Genomic DNA, 22,229 nt, shown 5'->3' with positions numbered 1-22,229 from the left:
TGGGGTCTGGTGAGGTTGGTAGGGGGACAGCTCCCTGTCAGTTGACAGTGGTTGGGCCAAAGGAACCTGGAATCCTTCAGTTGTCCTTGGCCAGGCCTAGGAGATTGGCTGGAGGGCAGTATGGGAGTGATATCCCTGCTCCATGAGGCATATGGGGGCAAGCAAGAGTCCAGTGTCCCTCTTGGTGACACTTTGGACGAGGAGGGGTGCGTGTAGGAGTGGGGGCAGGATGATGACTCTCTGAAGTGGAAACTTGTAATTTCTTTGGAAAATCAGCTACGTCAAATGATGTTTTGCTGGGGCACACAGGTAAAAGGATGTCTTGCTAAAGCAGACATGTGAAAGAATGTTTTCCTGAAGCAGACACAGGTGAAGGGATGTTTTGTATAGCAGACAGAAGGAATAGGAGTCTGGCCCCACAGACAGTGGGAGCGCGAGCATTGGTTTGCCTTGCTTTGTGCCACCTCGCCGTTGTTGGTTAATGACACACACGCATTGGTTCACCTTACATTGCCTTGCTGAGGTCTGTTTGTGGTGATGCCTTAGAGAGAAACTAGCCAAGGAACTCTCCTCAAGCTCCTGTGGCTTCTTCCACTTCCACAGCTTCAGGCTGATTGGCACGCCTTGCGGTTTCTTCTGGATTGAACTGCCCTTGCCGGTTCATGTGTGGTGACTGCAAAGAGGACTGGGCTGCAGCTGCTGATTCATATTTGGTGTTTGCTACTGGACTGAACTTCTGATGTCCTGACAAGACGGAAGGGAGCCCAGGCAGTCACCAAAGTTGGTTGAACAGCGTTGGTCAGCATTTTGGTATTTTTGCCTGCAGGCTTTTTCATCTCTCTCATGGTACACCTGAAAGGCCAACACTAAGACTTCTCTGTCTGTGGAGTTAAGGGTCCTCTCTCCAAGCACTTACGCTTGGCCCTCATATCAGGGAAGCTCTGAAAAAAGAAATAGGTCATGAGGAGCTGTTTACCCTCTGGGTTTCCGGGGTCTAGATTGGTGTACTGTAAGAGGGTCTTTGTGGGGCATTCTAGGAATTGAAGCAGGTTTTCATGTTTGTCCTGGATGACCTCTTGGAGTGTCTCAGGTTTAAGGACAACCTTACAGAGACCGGACAAGAGGCAAGTTGTAAACTGATCTCCAGCCAGAATGCCCCTGAGTATTGTAGTTCCATTGGAGATCCTGGTTGGAACTGCCTCACATTGGTTTGGTGGACTTCATCTGCGTGTGCTCTCACCTGTCCCCAGACTCCCCTGTGCTCCTTGGGAAGCTGATTGTTAGAATCCTATATAAATGTCATGGAAGGCGAGACTATAGGATTGGGTAGCATATTGGAATTCTTTAATGAAAGTAGAGGAGTTCGAGGTATAGGATCCCAGATGTTTTCCTATTTGAGAGAATTCACTTACTGGAAAGGGGAACATGTGCCTTGACCAGACCATCTACTCCAGCGACCTCCCACAAAGGGAGAACTGAGGCTGGGTAAAGCTGGGTGGGGAGAGATGGAGGTGTCCCACTGCAGAGTGGGGGAGAGCAGTGTGGGGTGAGGGGGAGCTGAAGAAGGCTGGTGAGGTGAAGGTGGGTGCCAGAGTGAGACAGTCAGAATGGCCAGTTGCTGGAGGCAGAGAAGAGGAGGCTGAAAAAGCCAGCGGAGGAGAGGGAGCTGTGGGTTAAAGCCAGTTAAGAAGGGCTTCATTGCTGGGCCGTGGTGGCGCACGCCTTTAATCCCAGCACTTGGGAGGCAGAGGCAGGCAGATTTCTGAGTTCAAGGCCAGCCTGGTCTACAGAGTGAGTTCCAGGACAGCCAGCGCTAGACAGAGAAACCCTGTCTCGAAAAACAAAACACAACAAAACAAAACATGCAGCTCCCACGGGTGAGAAGAGGAGTCACAGGCCCAAGATGTCCCAAGGACACAGGGAGGACTGAAATAAGAAGGCACAAGCTGCCAGGTGTGTGGTCACAGTGCTGGGCAGGGGCTGGGGCTTGAACAACAAACACAGCACACAGCACACACACACACAAGGCGGGGGGGGGGGGGAGTGGGCTGGAAAAATGAAGCCTTACCCAAAGCAAAAGGTCAAAAGGTCAGGGGTGGGGGTGGACTAAAAGAGTCAACTGTAGCCTTAAGAACCATGGTTGGGTGTCTCTCCTTTTCCAGAGGGGTGCTAGACCTCAACGGTCACCCCTTGGATACAGCGGAGTGTTTATGGTGACTGGGAGAGGAGGGATCTACCAGTGTCCAGTGTTGCATGGAGTGCCTGGCGGTCAGTTAGCTGAGAGGTGAGCCTGCTGCAGGCGGACTGGGAACAGGGTCCTCCTGTATGGTTTCAGCCCACGGACGGGACCACAAGCACCAGCAGAGCCTTCCGAGTCACTCGGCACCAATGTTATGATCAAAGCGACAGACACTGTTACGTCATACCATGCAGCCGATCTCATGTGGGAGGAGTAATGAGGAGGGGGTATACAGAGGCTGCCTCTGGGCGATCGATGGTGGAGGAAACAGAGAGTCGGGAGAGGAGGGCCTCGCCTTTTATGAGGAGATATGGCACATGCGCACGAGGATGATATGTGACTCACGGTGACAGTAGGAAAGTGTCACATCTTGGCAGGTATTGAGGACTCATCCTGCTGTCACTGGGTCCCTGGAGCAGGTGGTGGAGATTCCTGATTCCCAATACACTTAACTGCTGAGGCATGGCTCCAGCCATGACTGTTTTGTTTTCTAAGACAGTGTTTCATGTTGCCCAGCTGGCCTAAACCTCCTTTGTAGCCAAGGATGAGCTTGAATTATACTTTTTTTTTTTTTGGTTTTTCGAGACAGGATTTCTCTGTATAGCCCTTGCTGTCCTGGAACTCACTTTGTAGACCAGGCTGTCCTCGAACTCAGAAATCTGCCTGCCTCTGCCTCCCGAGTGCTGGGATTAAAGGCGTGCGCCACCACGCCCGGCAAGCTTGGATTATTCTTAAATAGATGTTTCCAGTTGCCTCGGACAGGACCTGCCATGTACTAGATGCTCAAAGAGGCTCTGCTGTGTACCAAGCATAGGGATCGTGGGTTTGTGTGCTCCTGATGAGATCAGGAGCGAGACATGGGACAGGGAGGGTTGGGTGAGTGAGGAAGAAGGTGAGACCTGTCGAGAGCTGAAGACAGCTCACAGTTTACAGTGCAGGCGTGTGGACTTGAGTTGGATCCGCACAGCCCACAACAATAAATGAAACAAAACAAAAAACCCAAGCAAACTAAAACCTCATAGGGCCTGGTGACACTTATCCAGAGGCCTACTGGTCATCTAGCTCAGCCTAATGGGCGAAGTCCAGTCTCAGTGAGAGACCTGTACTGAGACCAAGGTAAAGCAACTGGAGGGATGGCTCAGTAGTTAGGAGTGTTTACTGGACCCTCAGAGCACCTGAGTTCAGTTCCCAATACCCATGATGGGTGGATTCTAACCACTTGTATCTCCAACTCTGGGAGATCTGACGCCCTTTCTGGCTTTGACTTGACGTCTCCTCCTCTTACTGACCGTCAGTTTCCCCAGCTCTAAAGCCAGGAGATTTCATAACTGGTCCTCCTGGGTTCTATAAGTCCCCAGGAGTTGCTTCCTCAGTCCCTGACCAGCAATCAGCTGCCTAAAATGGTTCCCTCTGCAAGCCTTTGCCTTCCTGTGTGGATGACTCAGCACCTTGCTTCCCAGTTCTAGCTGATGGCAAGGAATGGAAAGAAACGGGTCAGGATGAAAGTCCTTGCAGGGGCTAGATAGACAATTTCTAGGGTCCTCTGGGGGTGAGCACCTCTCTACCAGCCTAGCCCAGATGCTTCCCAGTCCATCCCTACCCTCTTGGCACCGTAGGAGGTGCTGGGTTGGCCGACGGCAGCCTCTTGTGTTGGGCCCTGCGAATTGCTGGCCTCCCTGGAAAGGGCAGTCTTCATTCCACTCCAGCCGGGCCTCTGGTTGCTTGCCCCTTGCCCCTTGCCCCTCGCCGGCTGCTCTCCAAGGACAAGAGCAAGGAGACTCACCCTTCCCGAGCACACCAGTGACCACCATCCGTGTGTAGCTTCAGTCATGATCATAGCTCTGGCAAAGAGAGGGGAATTTCATTTCATTTATTTGTTTGTTTGTTTGCTGACTGGTTGGTTTTTCAAGACAGGATTCCCCTGTGTAGCATTGGCTGTTCTGGAACTCACTCTGTAGAGACCAGGATGGTCTCGAACTCACAAAACTCTCCCATGTGCTGGGATTAAAGGCATGCACCGCTTCTCCTGGGTAGGATTTTCATTTTATAGACAAGAAAACTGAAGCCCAGAGAAACTAGGCCTTGGCCAAGGTCACAAGGCAAAAAGGCTTTGGGAGAGAGACTCTAAGAGCTGGGGTTCCAGCCACCACCTCCACAGCTCCGCTGTTTATTATTTAAACTTCCTACCCTCCTCCAGAAGTTCCAGTGAGCTTCCTGGAAATCTGTGCGATTTAAGGAAACCACGGCAAAGTGCCGGCAATGGGTCCCGGGCAGCAGAGGGCTCTGCAGAGAGCTCAGCTCTGCTGAGCACCCGGATGTACCATCTCCCACTTCCTCTCAAGTGGCAGGGCCCACCACCAGGAAAGGACCGATGACAGAGACAGGGGTGACATCATAGAACTACATAGAACTGCTGTTACCTACCCCACTGGAGGCCTTCTCATTAGCCACCGTGACCAGTGCACTGAAACTGAAAGTGGCCCTTCCTGGCTATGGTCCCCAGGAGTTGCTTCTCTATTCCCTGACCAGCAATCTTCTGCCTAGAATCGTTCCCCTCCACAAGCCTTTGCCTTCCTGTGTGTGGATGACTCAGCACCTTGCTTCCCAAATCTGGCTGATGGTAAGGAATGGGAAGAAATGGGTCAGGATGAAAGTCCCTGCAGGGACAGGTGACACATGCTTCAGTACTTGGAAGGAGGATCAAAAATTCAAGGGCTGGGGCTGGAGAGATGGCTTAACAGTTGAGGGCACTGACTGTTGCTCCTTTAGGGTCAATTCCCAGAATCCATATGGTGGCTCACAAACATCTGTAACTCTAATTCCAGAAGGTCCTCTTCTGGCCTTCTTGGGTACCAGGCATGTAGGGGCATACAGACATATTTGCAGGCAAAACACAAATGCACAGAAAACAATAAAAATTTTTAAAAGAACTCAAGGCCATCCTTCGCTGCATGGCTAAGATGAGGTCAGTCTGGGCTGTGTGAGACCCTGTTTCAAACAACGAAGAGTCTGGGTCACCCTGGGACTGGGAGGAAAAGGAAAGTGAAGCTCCCTAGATTCCTCGTGTGTGATTGCTCTAGCCTAGGATCCGGCCAGGACCCACTCACCATTTGCCCTTCTGGCAGCATCCTGATGGCCATGGGGCTAACCACCTCCTCAGTTCTTGTCCCTGTGATTTAGAGAAGGTGAACCCCAGCTCCTGCCACAGAGCGAGCCTGGGACCCTGGCTTCGCCCATCTCATCGATAGCAAGAATGTACACGAGACTCAAGTCAGACCAAGGAGAGAAAAGCCTGGGAAGAAATTGTCGTACCTATTGAGAAAGTGAGTGAGGACTCCCCCCTCCCAGTGCTGCTAAGCTGCTGCTGCTGCTGCTTGTGGGCTGCTTGTTAGAGTATAGCCAGGCCCACAAGTGTGTGTACATGCGCATGCATGCGCGCGCAAGATGCAGCTTCCCCCCCCCTTTTTTTTTTGAGACAGGGTTTCTCTGTGTATCCCTGGCTGTCATCTCTGTAGACCAGGCTGACCTCAAATTCATAGAGATTTGCCTGCCTCTGTTTCCCAAGTGCTGGGACTAAAGGTGTGTGCCACTACTGACTTTTTCATTAAATATGTATATCCTTTCTGTTCTTGCACCCTGGAAAATTGGAGGGAGGGGCGTAGGATCCTGTTAGGTAGCACAGGCTGGCTTTAAACATGGGACTATCCTCCTAAGGCAGGACAGAAAGAGAAAACTATGGGACATGAAAAAGAAAGGCACACTTTACCCTGGATTCTAGTTGCTTCTTGCCTGCTGAGAAGCAAGGTCAACACAAACATTTGCTGTGTGGGGGGCTGGAGAGATGGCTCAGCAGTTAAGATCAATTATTGCTCTCACAGAGGACAGCTCCATTCCCAGCACCCACATAGGTGACTCACAGCTGCCTGGAACTCCAGGCCATCTGGCTTTTGAGGGCACCTGTGCACACGTGGTGCATATGAAGTTGTGCAGGTACACATACAAATCTAGATAAAATGTGGTTCCGTGCATTTATTTATTATTGTATGAATCTCTGTGTGTGTGTGCATGCACGTGCGCGCGCACCCACATGCGGGGACACATTCCATGGCACATTCTGCACATGTGGAAGTCACAGAACAACGTTGTGGAATTGGTCCTCTCCTACCTTGTGGGTCCTGGGAATATAGCTTTCGATCCTAGGCTTGGCAGAGAGTCTCTTTTCTCTCTGAACCATCTCTGTAAGTTATCTTTAAAACACCTCAACCCTGCTTCATACTGGCTCATTCTAAAATTGTTTTCTGTTTCGAAACTGATGACCTGGTTTTACCTGCGTGGAAGTCTCTAAAAAATTAAAAGAACCTATCAGGCTTCAGAGGCAGTAGCATGGAGCTGTGTCTCTGTCCCTGTTCCCACTGATGCTCCTGCCTCAGCACCCTGAGTTCTGGGATTACAGGTGTGAGTCACCATGCACGGCTCTTGATGATGATGATGGCTACGAAGAAAAGTCCAGGTCTGGAATGATATGAACAACAACAACAACAAAACTAAGGAACCCTTTGTTGAAAGTCCAGAGTTTCCTTCTGTGGGCGTGCAAGGTGACCTGCAAAAATGGCCTGCTGTACTTTTGACCAGAAGACCCACAAAATTGTGCAAACTAAGGGGATAAAGAACCTTCTCCAGAATCTAGCCAGATAAATGTAGTTCACACACCTCACCAAGATAACTAACTCTGCAACAGATGGAGACTGTGAGACTATGCCAACTGGCTACTCAATACCAAGTGGTCAACCCTGAAACAAGATACAAGCAAGTAGCTGGGCGTGGTGGCGCACGCCTTTAATCCCAGCACTCGGGAGGCAGAGGCAGGCGGATTTCTGAGTTCGAGGCCAGCCTGGTCTACAAAGTGAGTGCCAGGACAGCCAGGGCTACACAGAGAAACCCTGTCTCGAAAAACCAAAAAAAAAAAAAAAAAACAAGCAAGTAACATTTCACAGAATCAGCAGGTTAAATGTATATGTGCATATATGTATATATGTAACAACTATGAAAGCAAAAAGGCTGCAAATTTGAAAGCAAGGGGAATATGTGAGAGGGTTTGGAAGGGAAGAGGGTAATGATGTAATTATAACCTTAAAAAGAAGGTCAAATCTTCTTCACCATGTAGCTGAAAAAAACCTCAAACTGATCCATCTGCCTCCACTTCTCCAGTCCTACCTAGCTATGAACCCCAGCATCTATGCTGAAAGACGTCACTTTAAGGTTTAGGCATGGTGGTACACACCTTAAGGTTCAGCACCCAACTGGTAGACAGAGGCAGGTGAATCTTTGTGAGTTCAAGGCCAGCCTAGTCTACAGAGTGAGTTCCAGGCTACATAGTGAGACCCTGTCTCAAATGTGAAAGAATGGCTAAAATGACAGAAGGCAGGAGGTTGGCTTGACTCACACACACACACACACCCGAGAGGGGAGAGAGAGAGAGAGAGAGAGAGAGAGAGAGAGAGAGAGAGAGAGAGAGAGAGAGAGAGAGAGAGAGAAATTACTTTAAAAATTAAAAACAACAACATCCCAAAGCCAGGCAGTGGTGGTATATACCTTTAATTCCAGTACTCAGAGGCAGAGACAAAGAGGTAGGTGGATAGGTGGGTCTCTGTGTGTTCAAGGCCAGCCTGGTCTACAAAGATCATCCTAGGACAGCCAGGAGCTATTGCACAAAGAAACCCTGTCTTGAACAAACAAACAAACAAGTAAAAGACTTGGTTATTAAAAAGCAAAACCCCCAAATCTTGCCCAGATGTTGACTTCTGCTGGGCAATGTTCTAGGCTGCTTACATATTTTGCTTCATCAAGTTCTTATTAACCCATTCTACAGAGGAGACACAGGAGAGTGAGTGGACGGACACAGAGCCTGCTTGTTCTCGAAGGTCCTCCCAAAGAGCTGTCACTCGGGAAGGCTTCCCTGACCTCCCGGACAGGAAGCGTCCCACACACCTTTGAGTTACAGACTAAGGCTCGACTTTCAGCAGGTCCTTTACGCAATATGAGAAGTCAAGCCAACCTCAGCTCCTTATCTTCCATGCACTTCAAGGGCCAAGGAAGCCAGCCCTAAAACAAGGGGTGCCCATCATGAGAAGATTTAGACCAAGAGATCCTTGTCCCTTCGCAGCTGGAGGCCTGAACGTCTATTGCCAGCAGGCGTAGGAGGACGTTGGGACCAAGCACCAACACATCTCCTCCCTGTGCCTCCGTTTCTCACAGGCTAGAAGGAGCCTCTAGGTGTGCAGGTCCTGTGGCAGCGAGACTTCCAGGGAAATGCTGGGGAGCCTGGATGTCTGATGTCTCCACATTAAAGCTGCCCGCCTTTAATTTGTTCATGTGCTGACGGAGCATCTGTTAGCTGAAGGCAGTGTTTGAGACATTGGGTCACTTCTGAGAGCAAGGCAGATACTTGCTTTGGACCTCAGGTACTAGGAAACCCCCAACTTCCACCCACCACCCTGCAGGGGTCACAGGCCCCCAAGAGCTTGACAGAGAAGACTGGGAGCTTGGACGAAAGAGAGATTGTGTTCTCCTTCCAGCTCTGCCTCCCTGGGGTGGGAGACCTTAACTTTCTAGGTTTTATGACCCCACCCTTCAGGAATGTACTTAATGTCTGTGTTCTCTCCAAATTCATGTTTCAAACACCAAACCTTCAGTTAGATAGTGTCACATGGCTGTAGTCGTACCAACTTCAGGAGGCCAGCCTGGGCTACATAGTAAGACCCTCCCTCAAAAAGAAAAGGAGGAAGAGGAGGAGAAGGACAGTGACGATGACAAACAGTAGTAGCAGCAGCAGCTGCTGCCACCACCAAGCATGGTAACTCACTAGGCAGAGGCATTACGTTAAGGCCAGCCTGATGCACATAGAGTCCTAAGCCAGCCAGGGCTACCTAGTGAGACCCTGTCCTAGATAACAAGAACACAAAGCTCTGCCAAATGATAGAACTTGGTGCTACACACCTGGAATCTCAGTGCTCTGGAGGCTAAGTCCAAAGCATCTCTGAAAGTTTAAGGCTAGCCTGGGCTACACAATGAGACCCTGGCAACCCTTGGCAAGAGCTCAATCTGCTGGTGTCTTGCTTTGGGGCTCTTCTACCTCTAAAGCTATGGGGAATAAGCACTGTTTAGGCCATCCAGGCTATTGTGTTGGTGTGAGGTGACGAGGTCCCTGACTGAGTGAGGGGTCAGGGCATGTGGTCTCACTGGTCTGGAAGTCCATCCACCTCTCAGGGAAGCTTGCAGGGCCATTTAAGGTTAAACATTACCCTGTACCCATCCCCGCCCACCACTCCCTCTCCCTTCTGAAGATCAAGCCATAAACACCTCCCTTTCCTCTTCCTCTGGAGATGTGGTCTCCCAGGAGGAGGTGCCCCTGTAGACTGTCCAGTTCTCCTGGAAGCCCCTGGTCTAGGAAGTCAAGGAGTCTAGTTAGAACTGCAGGCTGAAGCAGGGACACTGGGCCCTAGTCTTCTCAATAGGTGTTTTTTTGGGGGGTGACGTCATACCCAAGCTTCCTCCAGATTGTTCCCCTGTGGAGTTCACAGACGGGCTTAATGAGCCCCTCAGGTGTCGCATCCAGCCAGCGCCCTACCCTACCCGATGTCTGGGAAACAAAAATAATTCCAAGAAATGGGTAGCCTCATTGTACCAGGTCAACCCATGTCAGTCCCTGCCCCCAGGACTCTCAGAAGCAAGGTGACAGGGTCCTGCTGGCATGTCCAGTCTCACCGACCCAACAGTTTCAATTATGAATATGTCAGCGATCCTAGAATCCAGATCCACTGCAAGTCTCAAAGAGAAGATGCACCGGGCTGGGCAGTGCTTTCTAATAGGGAAGGGCTCTCTTCATCCTGTTCCTCCCTTCAAACAGCTCTGTGACTAGGAATGACTTTATCATCCACAGCAAAGGGATCACACTCAGAGGTATGGGCAATAAATTTGGTGGGTAGAGCACCAGGGCTCAGTCAAGTCTTTCATCTCTTAAGGCTCAGGCTGGCTTCAGGACCAGTTCTAGAGATGGCAAAAGATTCCTGTGTTGCATGACTCTGGTCATTACAGACATGACGACATGGCAGACACTACTAATCGATTGCCGTCTTTTTATTTTTATCTACTTTACATATTTATTAAGAGACACTGTCTCTTCTAACCCAGGCTAGACCCCAATTCTGTGTAGCCATAAATTGCCTTGTCCTTCTGGTCCTCTTGCCTCCATTTCCCAAGTGCTAGGATTATAGGCATCTGCCACTGTGCCCAGATTTAGCACTTTTTGTTTTTTAAATATAAACTTGGACATAAAGATTTCTTTAAAATTTTTATTCTGGGGGCTTGAGAGATGGCTCAGTGGCTCAGAGCACTGGCTATTCTTCCAGAAGATCCAGGCTCAGTGGCTAAGAGCACTGGCTATTCTCCAGAAGATCCAGGGTCAGTGGCTAAGAGCACTGGCTATTCTCCAGAAGATCCAGGCTCAGTGGCTAAGAGCACTGGCTATTCTCCAGAAGATCCAGGCTCAGTGGCTAAGAGCACTGGCTATTCTCCAGAAGATCCAGGCTCAGTGGCTAAGAGCACTGGCTATTCTCCAGAAGATCCAGGCTCAGTTTCTAGCGCCTACATTTTTGCTTATAAATATCTGAAACTCTAGTTCCAGGGGCTCCAGTGCCCTCTTTTGGCCTCTAAGGACACGGGGCATATATGTAGGGCAGAGACATACATGCAAGGAAAACACTTGTATGTATAAATTAAATTTAAAAAGTTTAAATTCTTCATCATCAATGGGGCAGGACATCATCGTTTAGCCCTGGCTGTCCTGTAACTTACTCTGTAGACCAGGCTGGCCTTTAACTCACAGACACCCGCTGGGCTCTGCCTCCTGGGATTCGGAGGTGCACGCAGTCACGAGCACTATCACGCCAGCTCTGATTGTTGATTTTTTGCAGTCATGCGTCCAACATTGGTCTCTGAGAGTTTGGAGTGGCCGTGTTGTCGCAGTTCTTTTGTTATGCCTGGGAACTTTTATATTTTGAGGATTTTTAGTTCTTACTAGGTAGCCCAGGTTGGCTTCAAACTCATGAATGATTCTCCTGCCTCTGCTTCTCCAGTGCAAGTACCACACCAGGCACACCCAGCCCCAAGCCTGGAAATTTGCTCCACCCTACCCATATCCTTCATAGATAAGGAAACCAAAGTTCAGAGAAGGTGAGTCACCTTCTCAAAGCTGCACAGCTCCAGCGTGGACTGTGAACCTGGACTTTCTCAGAGACTATGGGGGCTCCTTCACGCACCCCACCCCCACCCCGCTTTTCCTCTAGGTTCTGTCCCTGGCATCCTGCCAGCCCTCTCCAGGATACCTTCTTGTTACTGCTCCCGTCCACCCTCCACCATCCTTCTTCCAGAGAAGGGGCCCAACCGGAAGGCCACTCATGTTAGGAAGTTCCACCCACGTGAGCATGAGCGTGAGCGAGCAAGAGCCAGGGATTCTGGGCAGCCCAAGGCTTTAGGAGAAACTGAAACTGGGTGTGCTAGGGGCGGAGTGGCCACTGGGGATTTAAAAAGCCACCACTTCCTTGGGCCTCCATAGGTCTCTGGGAGGGGACAGCTGCTGAGGGGACATCCAGGACCAGACTGAACCTCTGCTCCCCTTGCCTAAGCCATGCAACTCTGTAGGAGTAGCGCGCTGCCGACTGAGACAGTGAGTACAGGGGACTAGGAAAGAGACGCCATGGAGAGAGGCAAGGAAGGCTGCAGTAAGGTTACCATGATCTGTGTGACCTGGGAACTGGGCTGCACACTCCCATCTCACGGTTTAGTTCCTCCTGGGCACTGGAATGACTTCCCCGAGCTCACACTGCAGATCAGTCTCCAGCTTTGAACTTGGACCCTGCGTGCTTCCTCGAAATCCATTTGCTCTCACCTTGCAGCCTTTCCCAGCTCCTTCCCTTCTCTCTCTAGTCGCCCAAATCACAGCTGCCTTCTTTCCTCGATGACTCTGTCTTTCTCCAGCCTCTATTCTGGTCTGAAGTTTGCCCTGAGGAGGATATAGCCACAATCCAAGGGACATGCAGAGTCCTCAGCCAGAGTGGCTGGAGTCTTGCCTGAGGTGGAGTGACAGAGACAGGGTCCCACACTAGGCATTGACTTCAAGTTCCATTTAAGTTTTGTGGTCCCCAGGGTTGGAGGGCTCAGAGCTCTCAAGAGCAGTCCTCTCTGTCCAATGGACTCTCCATCAGTTCTAGGCAGCCACCCACTGCCCTGTGAGTGAGCATAGAGTCTTGTAGATCTCTTCTGTGCCAGGCTACTCTGCAGGTAGGTGACATTCCTGCTTTGTTTGAGAAAAGATCTCATGTATCCCAGGCTGGCTTCAAACTCACTATGTAGCCAAGTCTGGCCTGAACTAATCCTTCCATTACATCTCGCCATTTTGCCTAATTTAGTTTGTTTGTTTGTTTGTTTTGTCTCCTCTTCCTACTCCTCCTTTTTCTTCTCCTTTCCCACTTCTGTGCCCTTCTAGTTTTGTGCCTGGTGCATAGTAGATGCTTAATAAATGTTTGTTAAAGGATGGGGAGATAGCATAGTCAGTGCAGTACTTGTCTCATAAGCCTAAAGACCTGAGCTTGGTCCCTAGCATCCATTTAAAGCACCTGGTTAGGTGTCAGGCACCTGTAATCCCAGCCCTGGGAGAGGAGCGCTTGCTGACCAGGCAGCCTAGTCTTACTGGTGAGTCCCAGACCAGTGAGCGACTATAACTCACAAACAAACAAACCAGGTGGGGCCAGAGGGATGGTCTACCAGTTAGGAATGCTTACTGCTCTTGGAGAGGACCCGAGATTGGTTCCCAACACCTTCACGGGGCAGCTCACAACCAAATCACCTGTAACTCCAGCTCCAGGGGACTTAACACCTGCTTCAAGGGTACAGACACTCACATGCACACACAGGTCACCACATATACACACAACTAAATGAAACGAAGGCAGATGGCTTCTGAACATGAGTGATACTTAAGGTTGTCCTCCTACAGTGTACACACACACACACACACACACACACACACATACACAGAGGAAATTAAATGTTGTTTCAGTGAGTGCCAGCACCTTTAGACTGAGTTGGGGACAGGCACATGGGATCATATCAGACCCTGACCCTGCTGCCTTTGTGGGGTTGTGGGCTGGAAGATCATAGGAATGGCAGCTCACTCTGGGGTGTCTACTCTCAGCTTTTTTTCCTTCACTGTCTGTGGATAGTTGGGAAAATACCATGTGCCTCTGTTCTACCATTGAGATTATTACACTCAGAAGAAGTCAATGCTGACTTTTGAGAATGTGTGTTTGAGGTTGCTATGGTCTGGGTTCAAATCCCACCCTCCCTACTTATTATGTAAGCTGTAAGCTGGACACGGGGTTGGGCTGGCATTACTGTAAGGAGTGCAGTGTCTTCAGGAGGACTGTTAGAACAATGGGAGGGAGGAGACAGACTTTGGGAGAACAGGACTTCTCAGAGACTAGGCTTGAGAAAGACAACGTTCCACGTAGCTGATCAAGGTAGAGGAGGCAGGCAGCTGCCATGACCCCAGAACCTCTGCCTCCTTCCTCATAGGACCTTGGGGAGTCTCAGAAACAGCTGAAGAAGAAGCAGAAGAACCGACTGGCTGCCCAGCGCAGCCGGCAGAAGCACACCAGTAAGGCGGACGCTCTGCACCAGGTAAGGGATGCTCTCGCTCTTGGTTCACAAGGCTGAGTAACCTACACTGAAGAGCTCTTCTCTTTCTTCTTCTCTTTTAAAAACATGTACGTATATGAGTGCTCTATCTGCATATACACCTACATACCAGAGGAGGACATCAGATCATGTTATAGTTGTGAGCCACCCCTGCAGGTGCTGGGAATTGAACTCAGGGCCTCTGGAAGAGCAGCTAGTGTTCGTAGTAACTACTGAGCCATCTCTCCAGTCCCTCTTTTACTTTTTAAAAGTTTATTTTATTTTATGTGTATATGTATTGGTATTTTCCCAGCATATATATGTCTGTGACATCATGCTCATGAGTGCCAGAAGGGGGCAGAAGAGTCCCTGGGACAAGGGTTACAAACCTTTGTGAGCCACGGTGGGTGCTGGGAGTCTGCTCCCTCAGGAAGAGCAGCCAGTGCTTTTAACCAACGAGCCATCTCTCTAGGCCCAGAACAGAGTTTCATTTCATGGTTCTTAGGACTGGGAAGCAGTCCCAGCATGGCCCAGCATCTGCCCAGCAGGTAGTGAGGACCTCTTGTGGAGGCAAGGCAAAGCAAGCGCATGACATAGTGTGGAAGGGGTATGCCAGAAACATAACCCACTAGTGGATCAGCCCACCCTCCCCAGTGGCCTTCACGCCATAGGTCATCCACACTGTTCCCTTGCATCCATTAACTCGTGAGTGGATTAGTCACCCTTTACAGTAACCTTCTCTTACATCCCCCACGTTGCTTGTCTCCTGAGACTCCAGGTGCCAGTGGGGGGCACCAAATTGTCCCATTCCACTCTGCTTGCAATCACCTACAACAGGGCCTGGCAGAAAAAAAGAGACCTCACAATTTACTGTAGAGCCAAGGGCAGCGTCAGGATAAGGAGCTCTGGCAACCCACGGTGCGTTTGCGGGAGGACACATTCGCTCGCTCTGCCTGGTGTGACCGGGTTGTGGTGCTGGACAGCTGCTATCACTGAGCGGCATCTCCGGCACCCGTTATCTACTTACCTGTTTATTTATTTATTAGATTTTAATTGACTGTACGTGTGAAGGAGCATCTGTAGCACAGCATGCTTGTGGGGGCCGAGGACAGCTCCGTGAAAGCACTTTTCTCTTTTCGCGTTTGCATGGGTCCAGGGATCAAACAGGCCATCAAGTTTGTGTGGCAAAGCACCTGTCCCTGCTGAATCACCTCACGAGACTGGCTTACTTTGTATTTATTTGTTTGTTTATCTGTTTCTTGAGACAGGCTTTCTCTGTCTAGCCCTGACTCTCCCCTCACGAGACTGGCTTACTTTGTATTTATTTGTTTGTTTATCTGTTTCTTGAGACAGGCTTTCTCTGTCTAGCCCTGGCTCTCCTGGTAGATGGGGCTGGCCTGCAACTCACAGAGGTCTGCCTACTTTTGTCTCTCAAGTACTGGGATTAAAGACATGCATTACCATGCCTGGCTTATTTTATTTTTAATTATTTACATATGTGTGTGTGTGTGTGTGTGCGCTTGTAGGTGCCCATGGGGGTCAAAGATGTCAGAGATCTCTGGAACTGGAGTTACAGTGGTTGTGAGCTCTCTGACCTGGGTGCTGGGAGTTGAACTTGGGTCGTCTGGAGGACCAGTTCACTGTCTTAACCAGTGACGCTTCTGCTCTCTGGTGCTAGAATTAGAGGCAGGTGCCACCATGCCTAGTATATGTGCTGCCAAGGTTGATCTTAGGGCTTCATTTATGTCAGATGAACACTCTGCCAACTGAGCTATGTCCCCAGCCAAGATGCTTTAGAAATGCCCCCTCTGGGGCTGCAGAGAGGGCTCAGGCAGTAAGAGCACTTGCTGATCCTAAGCAACACCTCTGAGATTCACACAGTAAAAGATGAGAACTGACTCCTGAAAGTTGTCCTCCTACCCTCACACCTGCACCATGGTCGGATGCGCCACGTACATATGCACACACTAAATACATAAAAACATAAATAAAATATACTTTAAATTTCTGTAAAGAAAAGAAATGACCTTTCTGTCTTTAGAAAGCATTGTGCAAATGGGGCTGCTGGAGGCTCTGAGGCCTTTCCGAATGGAGGCCATGGCTGCCCTTGAAACTTCTCCTTTTAAAATGTCCACAGAGGGGACTGAAGGAGGCTGGGTTATTCAGACTTATAAGACATGGGGATAAAATTCTCTCTGCATCTTTGCTGTTACCAGCACCATAAGTGGTGTTTAGACGTGCCAGCTCAGCATGGAGGGAGGCGAGGCATGGATAGAAAAGCCTGGTTCGTGGAGTCACGTAGTACCACCAACCCTCTGATCTCCACACGTGGGTCATGGTGCACGTCACTCCCCACAAAATGTTAAAAAATAAATAAATAAATGAAGCACAGTCCTTGCATGGCAGCACATGCCCCAATGGGTTCTACTCCAGGAGGATCAATAGCCTTACAACGAGAGGTGGGTGGGCAGGTTGGCATGTTGTGCCTGTGATCCTAAGGCTTGGGAGCTGGAGTCTGGAGGATCGGGAGTTCAAGGATAGCTTAGGTTGTATGCAGCTCTTCCCCAACACAAAGCTGCATGTCAATGGCTGTCCTGTGGGTTTTCAGAACCTAGCACCCAGCAGAATAGAACTTAGAAAATGTTGGTTCAGGGGTCCCCACCACCTATGCGACATTACCCTGAATCCCTTACAGTGCCTTATTGGTGCCTTCTGGGGACCTGGAAGCTGAGCACTGGCCTTTAGCAGGCTCAATGTATCCAGAAAGAATGACCTTGAATTGCCCTATAAAGGCCATATCAAGAGCAGCGTGGGGGCAGGGCTCAGAGCATCCTGGCAGAGATGACTGCAGTCAGGGAGATTTCAGGGGGAAAGACAGGAATTAAGAGAGAACCTTGGAGCCCCACAGCAATGCATTCAGATCCCGGAGGCTTGGGAACCTTTAATGGCTTCAGTCCACACTCAGTGGCCTAGGCGGGCATGGTGACGCATGCCTGTAATCTCAGAATTTGGTAGGCTGAGACAAGGAGGAAAGACGGCAACAAGTTGGAGCTGAAGCTTAGCCTGAGCTATAGAGGAAGACCTTGTCTCAAAAATACTTGGACACAGGGAGATGTTCTAGTGGGTAATGAGAAGTTATTTCTCTGATGGTGAACTGAGCCAATTCAGGCCAGATTAGATGATATTAAAGGCAGGTTTATTGGAAAGCTGCTCTTGGTTGAGTTCACTGGCCCCAAGGACAGAGAACAGGGAGGTCACCAAGTGGGGGGAGGGGTAGAAACAGAAAATGTACACACGCAGAGAGGACAGAGAAGAGAGGGAGGAGCCCAAAAGGTCTGGATTATACAGGGAAGAGCCTGGGGGGGGGGGGGCAGTCCAGCCCCAGGGCGGGAAAGTTCAGGGTAGAGGGCAATGCCTGGTAGGGACTGAAGTGTGCTCGGAGAACCTGGAGGCCAGAGCTGCTTTGACAGGTAAGAACCTTTGTTGTAGAAAGTATTTAATCTCAATCTGGAGGTTTCTGCCCTGCCTTTAACCATTCAGTTCCTGGATAAAAGACACACGGCCTTTATATTTATAATAAGCCTTAATCAGCAGTAGAGCTGGGCAGTTATCTACCTTCTATGCTGTTATGTCTACTTCCCTATCAATAATCAATAACCCAGAGATGTGCTTTGCTATGCTCCATAGCTGCTATTAATTACAGCAGCCAGACCTCGTGGCCATGTTTTGAAATTTCTTACCCCTCACATCTTCTGCTTTCTCCACCTTCTCCCTCTTCTCGTGTTCTCAGATCCCAAGTCCGGAACACCAAACCCTGCCTATCTCAATTCTGTCCAGCTATAGGCTATAGGTTTCTTTATTCACCAATCAGGGATAACTTGGAGGACAAAATCACATAGCCTCACTTGTCCCTGGAGGCACCCAGGCCTGGGTGGCAGGGGTGGGGGGTGGGGATGAGGGCAGAATTTAGTATTAAAATACATAGCAAAAGATCAAACCTCAGCCTTGCTTGTTTTTGCAAGCCCTCCCATCATGCTTTGCAGCTTTGCTGTGCAAGCATGAAGATCAGATCTCTAATACCATGTTAAAAATGCTGAGTGTGACCGGGCAGTGATGGTATATGCCTTTAATCCCAGCACTTGGGAGGCAGAGGCAGGCAGATTTCTGAGTTCGAGGCCAGCCTGGTGTACACAGTGAGTTCCAGGAGAGCCGGGGTTATACAGAGAAACCCTGACTCGAAAAACCTAAATAAATAAATAAATAAATAAATAAATAAATAAATAAATAAAATGCTGGTTGTGGCCACCTGTGCCTGTAGCTGCAGCATTAGAGGCAGAAACAAGCACATCCCAGGAGCTTGCTGGCTACAATGTCCAGCTCCAGGGTTATCGAGAGATCCAGACTCAAGGGAGAGCAAGAGAGGAAGATACCCAATGTCTTCCTGTTCCCTCCTTATTTGTTTACAGTAGCCCCTCCCCAACCAAACAAAGACCCAGTCCAGATCCACCAAACAAGAATACTGTGACTGACTGGGCCAATGAAGTGATGGGGTGGGGGTAGCCAGGTGGAGATAGATACTGGGCAAGAAATGGTGCTTCTCAGAACAGCCATACTGGACTCTTCTGGCAAGGTCACAGCTCAGTAGGGATATGGGGTAGGGTACAATAGCCAAGAGATTCTCTCCGGACATTCATATCCTAGAGCATACCTCACAAGCAGTGAGAACCCCAGATAGTATCCTGATGCTGACATCTGTCCCTGCCACCTGTTTCTCCTCCAGCAGCACGAATCCTTGGAAAAACAGAACCACGCCCTTCGGAAGGAGATCCAGGCCTTGCAGACTGAGCTGGCAGGGTGGGGTCGGACACTGCACTTGCATGAACGCCTGTGCAGAGTGGACTGTGATCCCTGCCCTGTTCTGCTGCCCTCTGGATGCCCAATCCAGGCCAAGCAGCCCTCAGGACAACCTGCCCCTCATGAAGACAATGGCTGCCAGGAACAACTGGGCCTGTTCCAGACTCCGGGCTCCTCTTCCCGAGCCCAGCATCTCTCTTCAGGTCCATGCTATCATGAGTCTCCTGGCCTCCTCCCATCCCTACTGCCCTCACTGGCCTTTGACCCTCTCATGGTGAGGACACCTTTAGCCCAGCTCTCCCCCAGCCCTGTCCTGTCTGCATCATCATCTTCTGGCTCCAGCCTGCCGGGGTCTTTCTCTAAGCTTGATGCCCTCATACCCAGCCCCCAAGACCAACTGGCCCCACCACAACCCCTCAGGCAGGAGCAGCCCACCAGTGGGAGGCTGGCATCCTCTGACTCTCCAGCTGCTCTGGGACCAGAGTGTCCACAGAACAGAGAGCATTTGCCTGCACTGCCTGGCTCCTCCACTCATTGGCAGAAGTCATCTGTGGCTCCTAGCCCACAGGCCCTCATGGCCTTCCCCCTGCTTTCTTCTGCAAAAGTCCACTTCTAGCCTATGTCTAGTGAGGGCCTGCCTTACTTGAGCACCTAGGCAGCTCCATTTCTGTTCTTCCTGAGTTACTGAGTGCCTACCACTGTGGACCACACAAAGCCATCCTGTCCCTCAGCACCGCAAAGGATGATGGAAGGGCCAAGTGCAAGAACCTTGAACCTGGCTGGAGCATTGCCTGTACCCTCCTTGGCAGCACTCCCAACTCTGCACAGTACCTGCACACCAACATTGGGCTCCCCCAAAATGGCTCCTTCATGGCTCTTGGGACTACTGGGGCTGTGACAGCTAGGAGAGTAAGTGGGACCTCTGAAAGGGAGGTCACTTGCAGCACCCCCAGTGCCTCCAGGTCTTCACCAGGTTTCCACACACAGAACTGAGTGAGGCGGTGTGTGAGAACTGGACCCACTCCTGGATCAGAGCATGGTTCTTGGCACATAGGATGGTAAATAAAGTGTTCCCTCGCCTCTTGAAATATGTATATGTATATGTACAAATGAAAGAACTGGGTGTAGTGGTGCACTCCTTTAATCCCAGCACTCAGGAGGCAGGGGCAGGGGTAGAGACATCTCTGTGAGTTCCAGGATTGCCTCATCCATATAATTCCAAGACAGCCAGGGTGGTATGGAGAGACTCTGTCTGAAAAAAGTGAAAAGCCAACAAAATTATGTGTATGAGCGGTTTTGCCTGTGTGTGTGTGTATACATACAAATATATATAATATATATGTGTATATATATATATATTATATATATATATATATGTGTGTGTGTGTGTGTGTGTGTGTGTGTATGCACCACATGCATAGTTTGTCAGAAAAGATAGCATTAGATCTCCTGGGACTAGAGTTACAAATGGTGTGAGCGACCAAGTGGGCACTCAGAATTGAACCTAGGTCCTCTGCAAGAACAAGTGGTGTTAGCCCTGAGACAACTTTCAGGCACATAGACTCTTACTGTTGAAACCATGAGGTCTTCAAAAAGTAAGAGTAGACTGGATGATGCGCAGTGGATAAACTGCTTTCCATGAAACCTGCTGTCGGCATTTGAGCTCTGGAACGCGCACAGCTGGAGGGAGAACTGACTCTACAACGCTGACCTCCACACTCTCCCAGCAGCCTTTCCATGTGTGTCCCCAGCCCCAAATTAATTTTACTTCTTTTTTTTTTTTTTGAGACAGGGTTTCTCTGTATAGCCCTGGCTGTCCTGGAACTCACTCTGTAGACCAGGCTGGCCTCGAACTCAGACATCTGCCTGCCTCTGCCTCCCAAGTGCTAGGACTAAAGGCGTGCGCCACCACTGCCCAATTTTACTTTTTTAAAGAAAAAAACAAAAAGATCTAGAATCTTCAGAGAGGCTCCTCATGGATGGCCTAACCCAACCTGCTTCCAGGAGCATTGGTGAGGGACGAGGCCTGGAATAGGCTGGGCACAGGGGAGATGCTCAGTGGGTAAAGCCCTTGTCTACGAATGAGGACTGAGTTCAGATCTCCAGAGCACGAGTAAAGCCAAGCCCAGGACCGTGTGTCTGTAGCCCTGTCTCCTCACCTGCAGGGTGTAAAGCAGAGGCAGGAAAGCCCATGGACAGTCTTTACTGTGACAGCTAGCCTGGTGTATGCCGTAGAGAGCAAGAGACCCTGCCTCAAACAAGACAGACCATGAGGATCAACACCCAAGGCAGTCTTCACACATACACAACACACACTACACACACACATACACATACACACACACACACACACACACACACACACACACGACAGAAGAGAAAGGCAGAGATGAGATGGGTTTGCTTAGGCGTGTTAGCCGTCAGGGTTCTCACTGTGTGGACTGGACTTGTCCAGGAACTCACTGTGTAGCCCAGGTTAGCCTTAAACTTGCATCAGTCCTCCCGCCTCGTATCCCAATTGCTAAATGGGCCAAATGCTGCTGGCCAGGGGCGGAGAGGGCAACCCTCCATCTTCTGCTCAGATGTGAAAGGACTGCTTAGGTCACTGCTTATTTGGCAACTACTGAAGAGCTTCTAAGAATGAAGACTCTGCTGGAGGGCCAGCCAGGTGGTGAAGGCGCTTAACTTGCCATTTAATGCTGGTGACCTGAGTTCCACATAAAAGTAGAAGAGTCCAGGAAGTGGTCTTCATGTCTCTACAGGTTTGCGTGGCGCACCTCCCACCCCCCACATCATACCTGCACTCTTTAAAAACAAAAACAAAAACAAAACAAAACAAAAAAAACCCAGAGTGCTTGGTAGATTTTTTTTTATGATTTACTTAACTTTTTTTTAAGATTTACATATTTAAGTATATGAATACACTGTTACTATCTTCAAAATAGACAGGAGAGGACATCAGATCCTATTACAGATGGTTGTGAGCCACCATGTGGTTGCTGTGAATTGAACTCAGGACCTCTGGAAGAGCAATCAGTGTTCTTAACCACTGAGCCATCTCTCCAGCCCACTTGGCAGATTATTAAATGAGAGGAGCCAATGTTTGCAACATTGTAAGCAGAAAAGCTAGAATGTAGCGTTAGAATTGTCCTTACGGTTTGATCCAGTGTTTTCTGTTCTTTCTTTTCTTTTCTTTTTTCTCGGTATAGAATTGAGTTTATTTTAGGGCATGGGGAGGGGAGTTAAGAGAGCAGTAGAGGTAGAGAAAGGCAGAGAGGAGAGAATAGAGAAGCAGAGGCCAGCCATGGCCACGTGGAGAGAGGGGGGAAGGGAATGGGGAGAGAGGAGGGGGAGCAAGGGGGCAAGAGGCAAGAGAGGAAAGAGAGGCAAGAGAGGAAAGAGA

The 22,229-nt window shown here is 49.8% G+C and overlaps 2 protein-coding genes across 3 annotated transcripts in view; both read left to right on the top strand.

Moving 5' to 3' along the window:
- The window catches only part of Fau (FAU ubiquitin like and ribosomal protein S30 fusion), a 106,004-nt gene extending 95,471 nt beyond the window's left edge, over positions 1 to 10,533 (top strand). For both annotated transcript variants that reach the window (XM_085834006.1, XM_085834004.1), the window contains one exon: positions 10,519 to 10,533. The gene's annotated coding sequence lies outside the window, so the exon portion shown is untranslated. The remainder of the gene's footprint in view (positions 1 to 10,518) is intronic.
- Positions 10,534 to 11,830: 1,297 nt separating this feature from the next.
- Positions 11,831 to 19,914, top strand: Batf2 (basic leucine zipper ATF-like transcription factor 2). The gene is made up of 3 exons (XM_021151650.2): positions 11,831 to 11,963; positions 13,871 to 13,975; positions 18,753 to 19,914. Exons 1-3 carry the CDS (start codon positions 11,925 to 11,927, stop codon positions 19,440 to 19,442), a joined length of 834 nt encoding a protein of 277 aa, XP_021007309.1. The 5' UTR covers positions 11,831 to 11,924; the 3' UTR covers positions 19,443 to 19,914.
- Positions 19,915 to 22,229: the final 2,315 nt, after the last annotated feature.

Source organism: Mus caroli, unplaced genomic scaffold, assembly GCF_978045245.1.
Source record: "Mus caroli unplaced genomic scaffold, Mus_caroli_1 scaffold_20, whole genome shotgun sequence".
In the NCBI taxonomy this organism is placed as follows: domain Eukaryota; kingdom Metazoa; phylum Chordata; class Mammalia; order Rodentia; family Muridae; genus Mus; species Mus caroli.
Note: the sequence above shows the minus strand (reverse complement) of the source record. Positions and strands in the feature narration are given on the sequence as shown.

Coding starts and splice junctions, on each gene's coding strand:
- Batf2 (XM_021151650.2), top strand. CDS start 11,925: ATGCAACTCTGTAGGAGTAGCGCGCTGCCGACTGAGACA. Junction 11,964..13,870: donor GCGCGCTGCCGACTGAGACA/GTGAGTACAGGG, acceptor CCTTCCTCATAG/GACCTTGGGGAGTCTCAGAA. Junction 13,976..18,752: donor AGGCGGACGCTCTGCACCAG/GTAAGGGATGCT, acceptor TTTCTCCTCCAG/CAGCACGAATCCTTGGAAAA.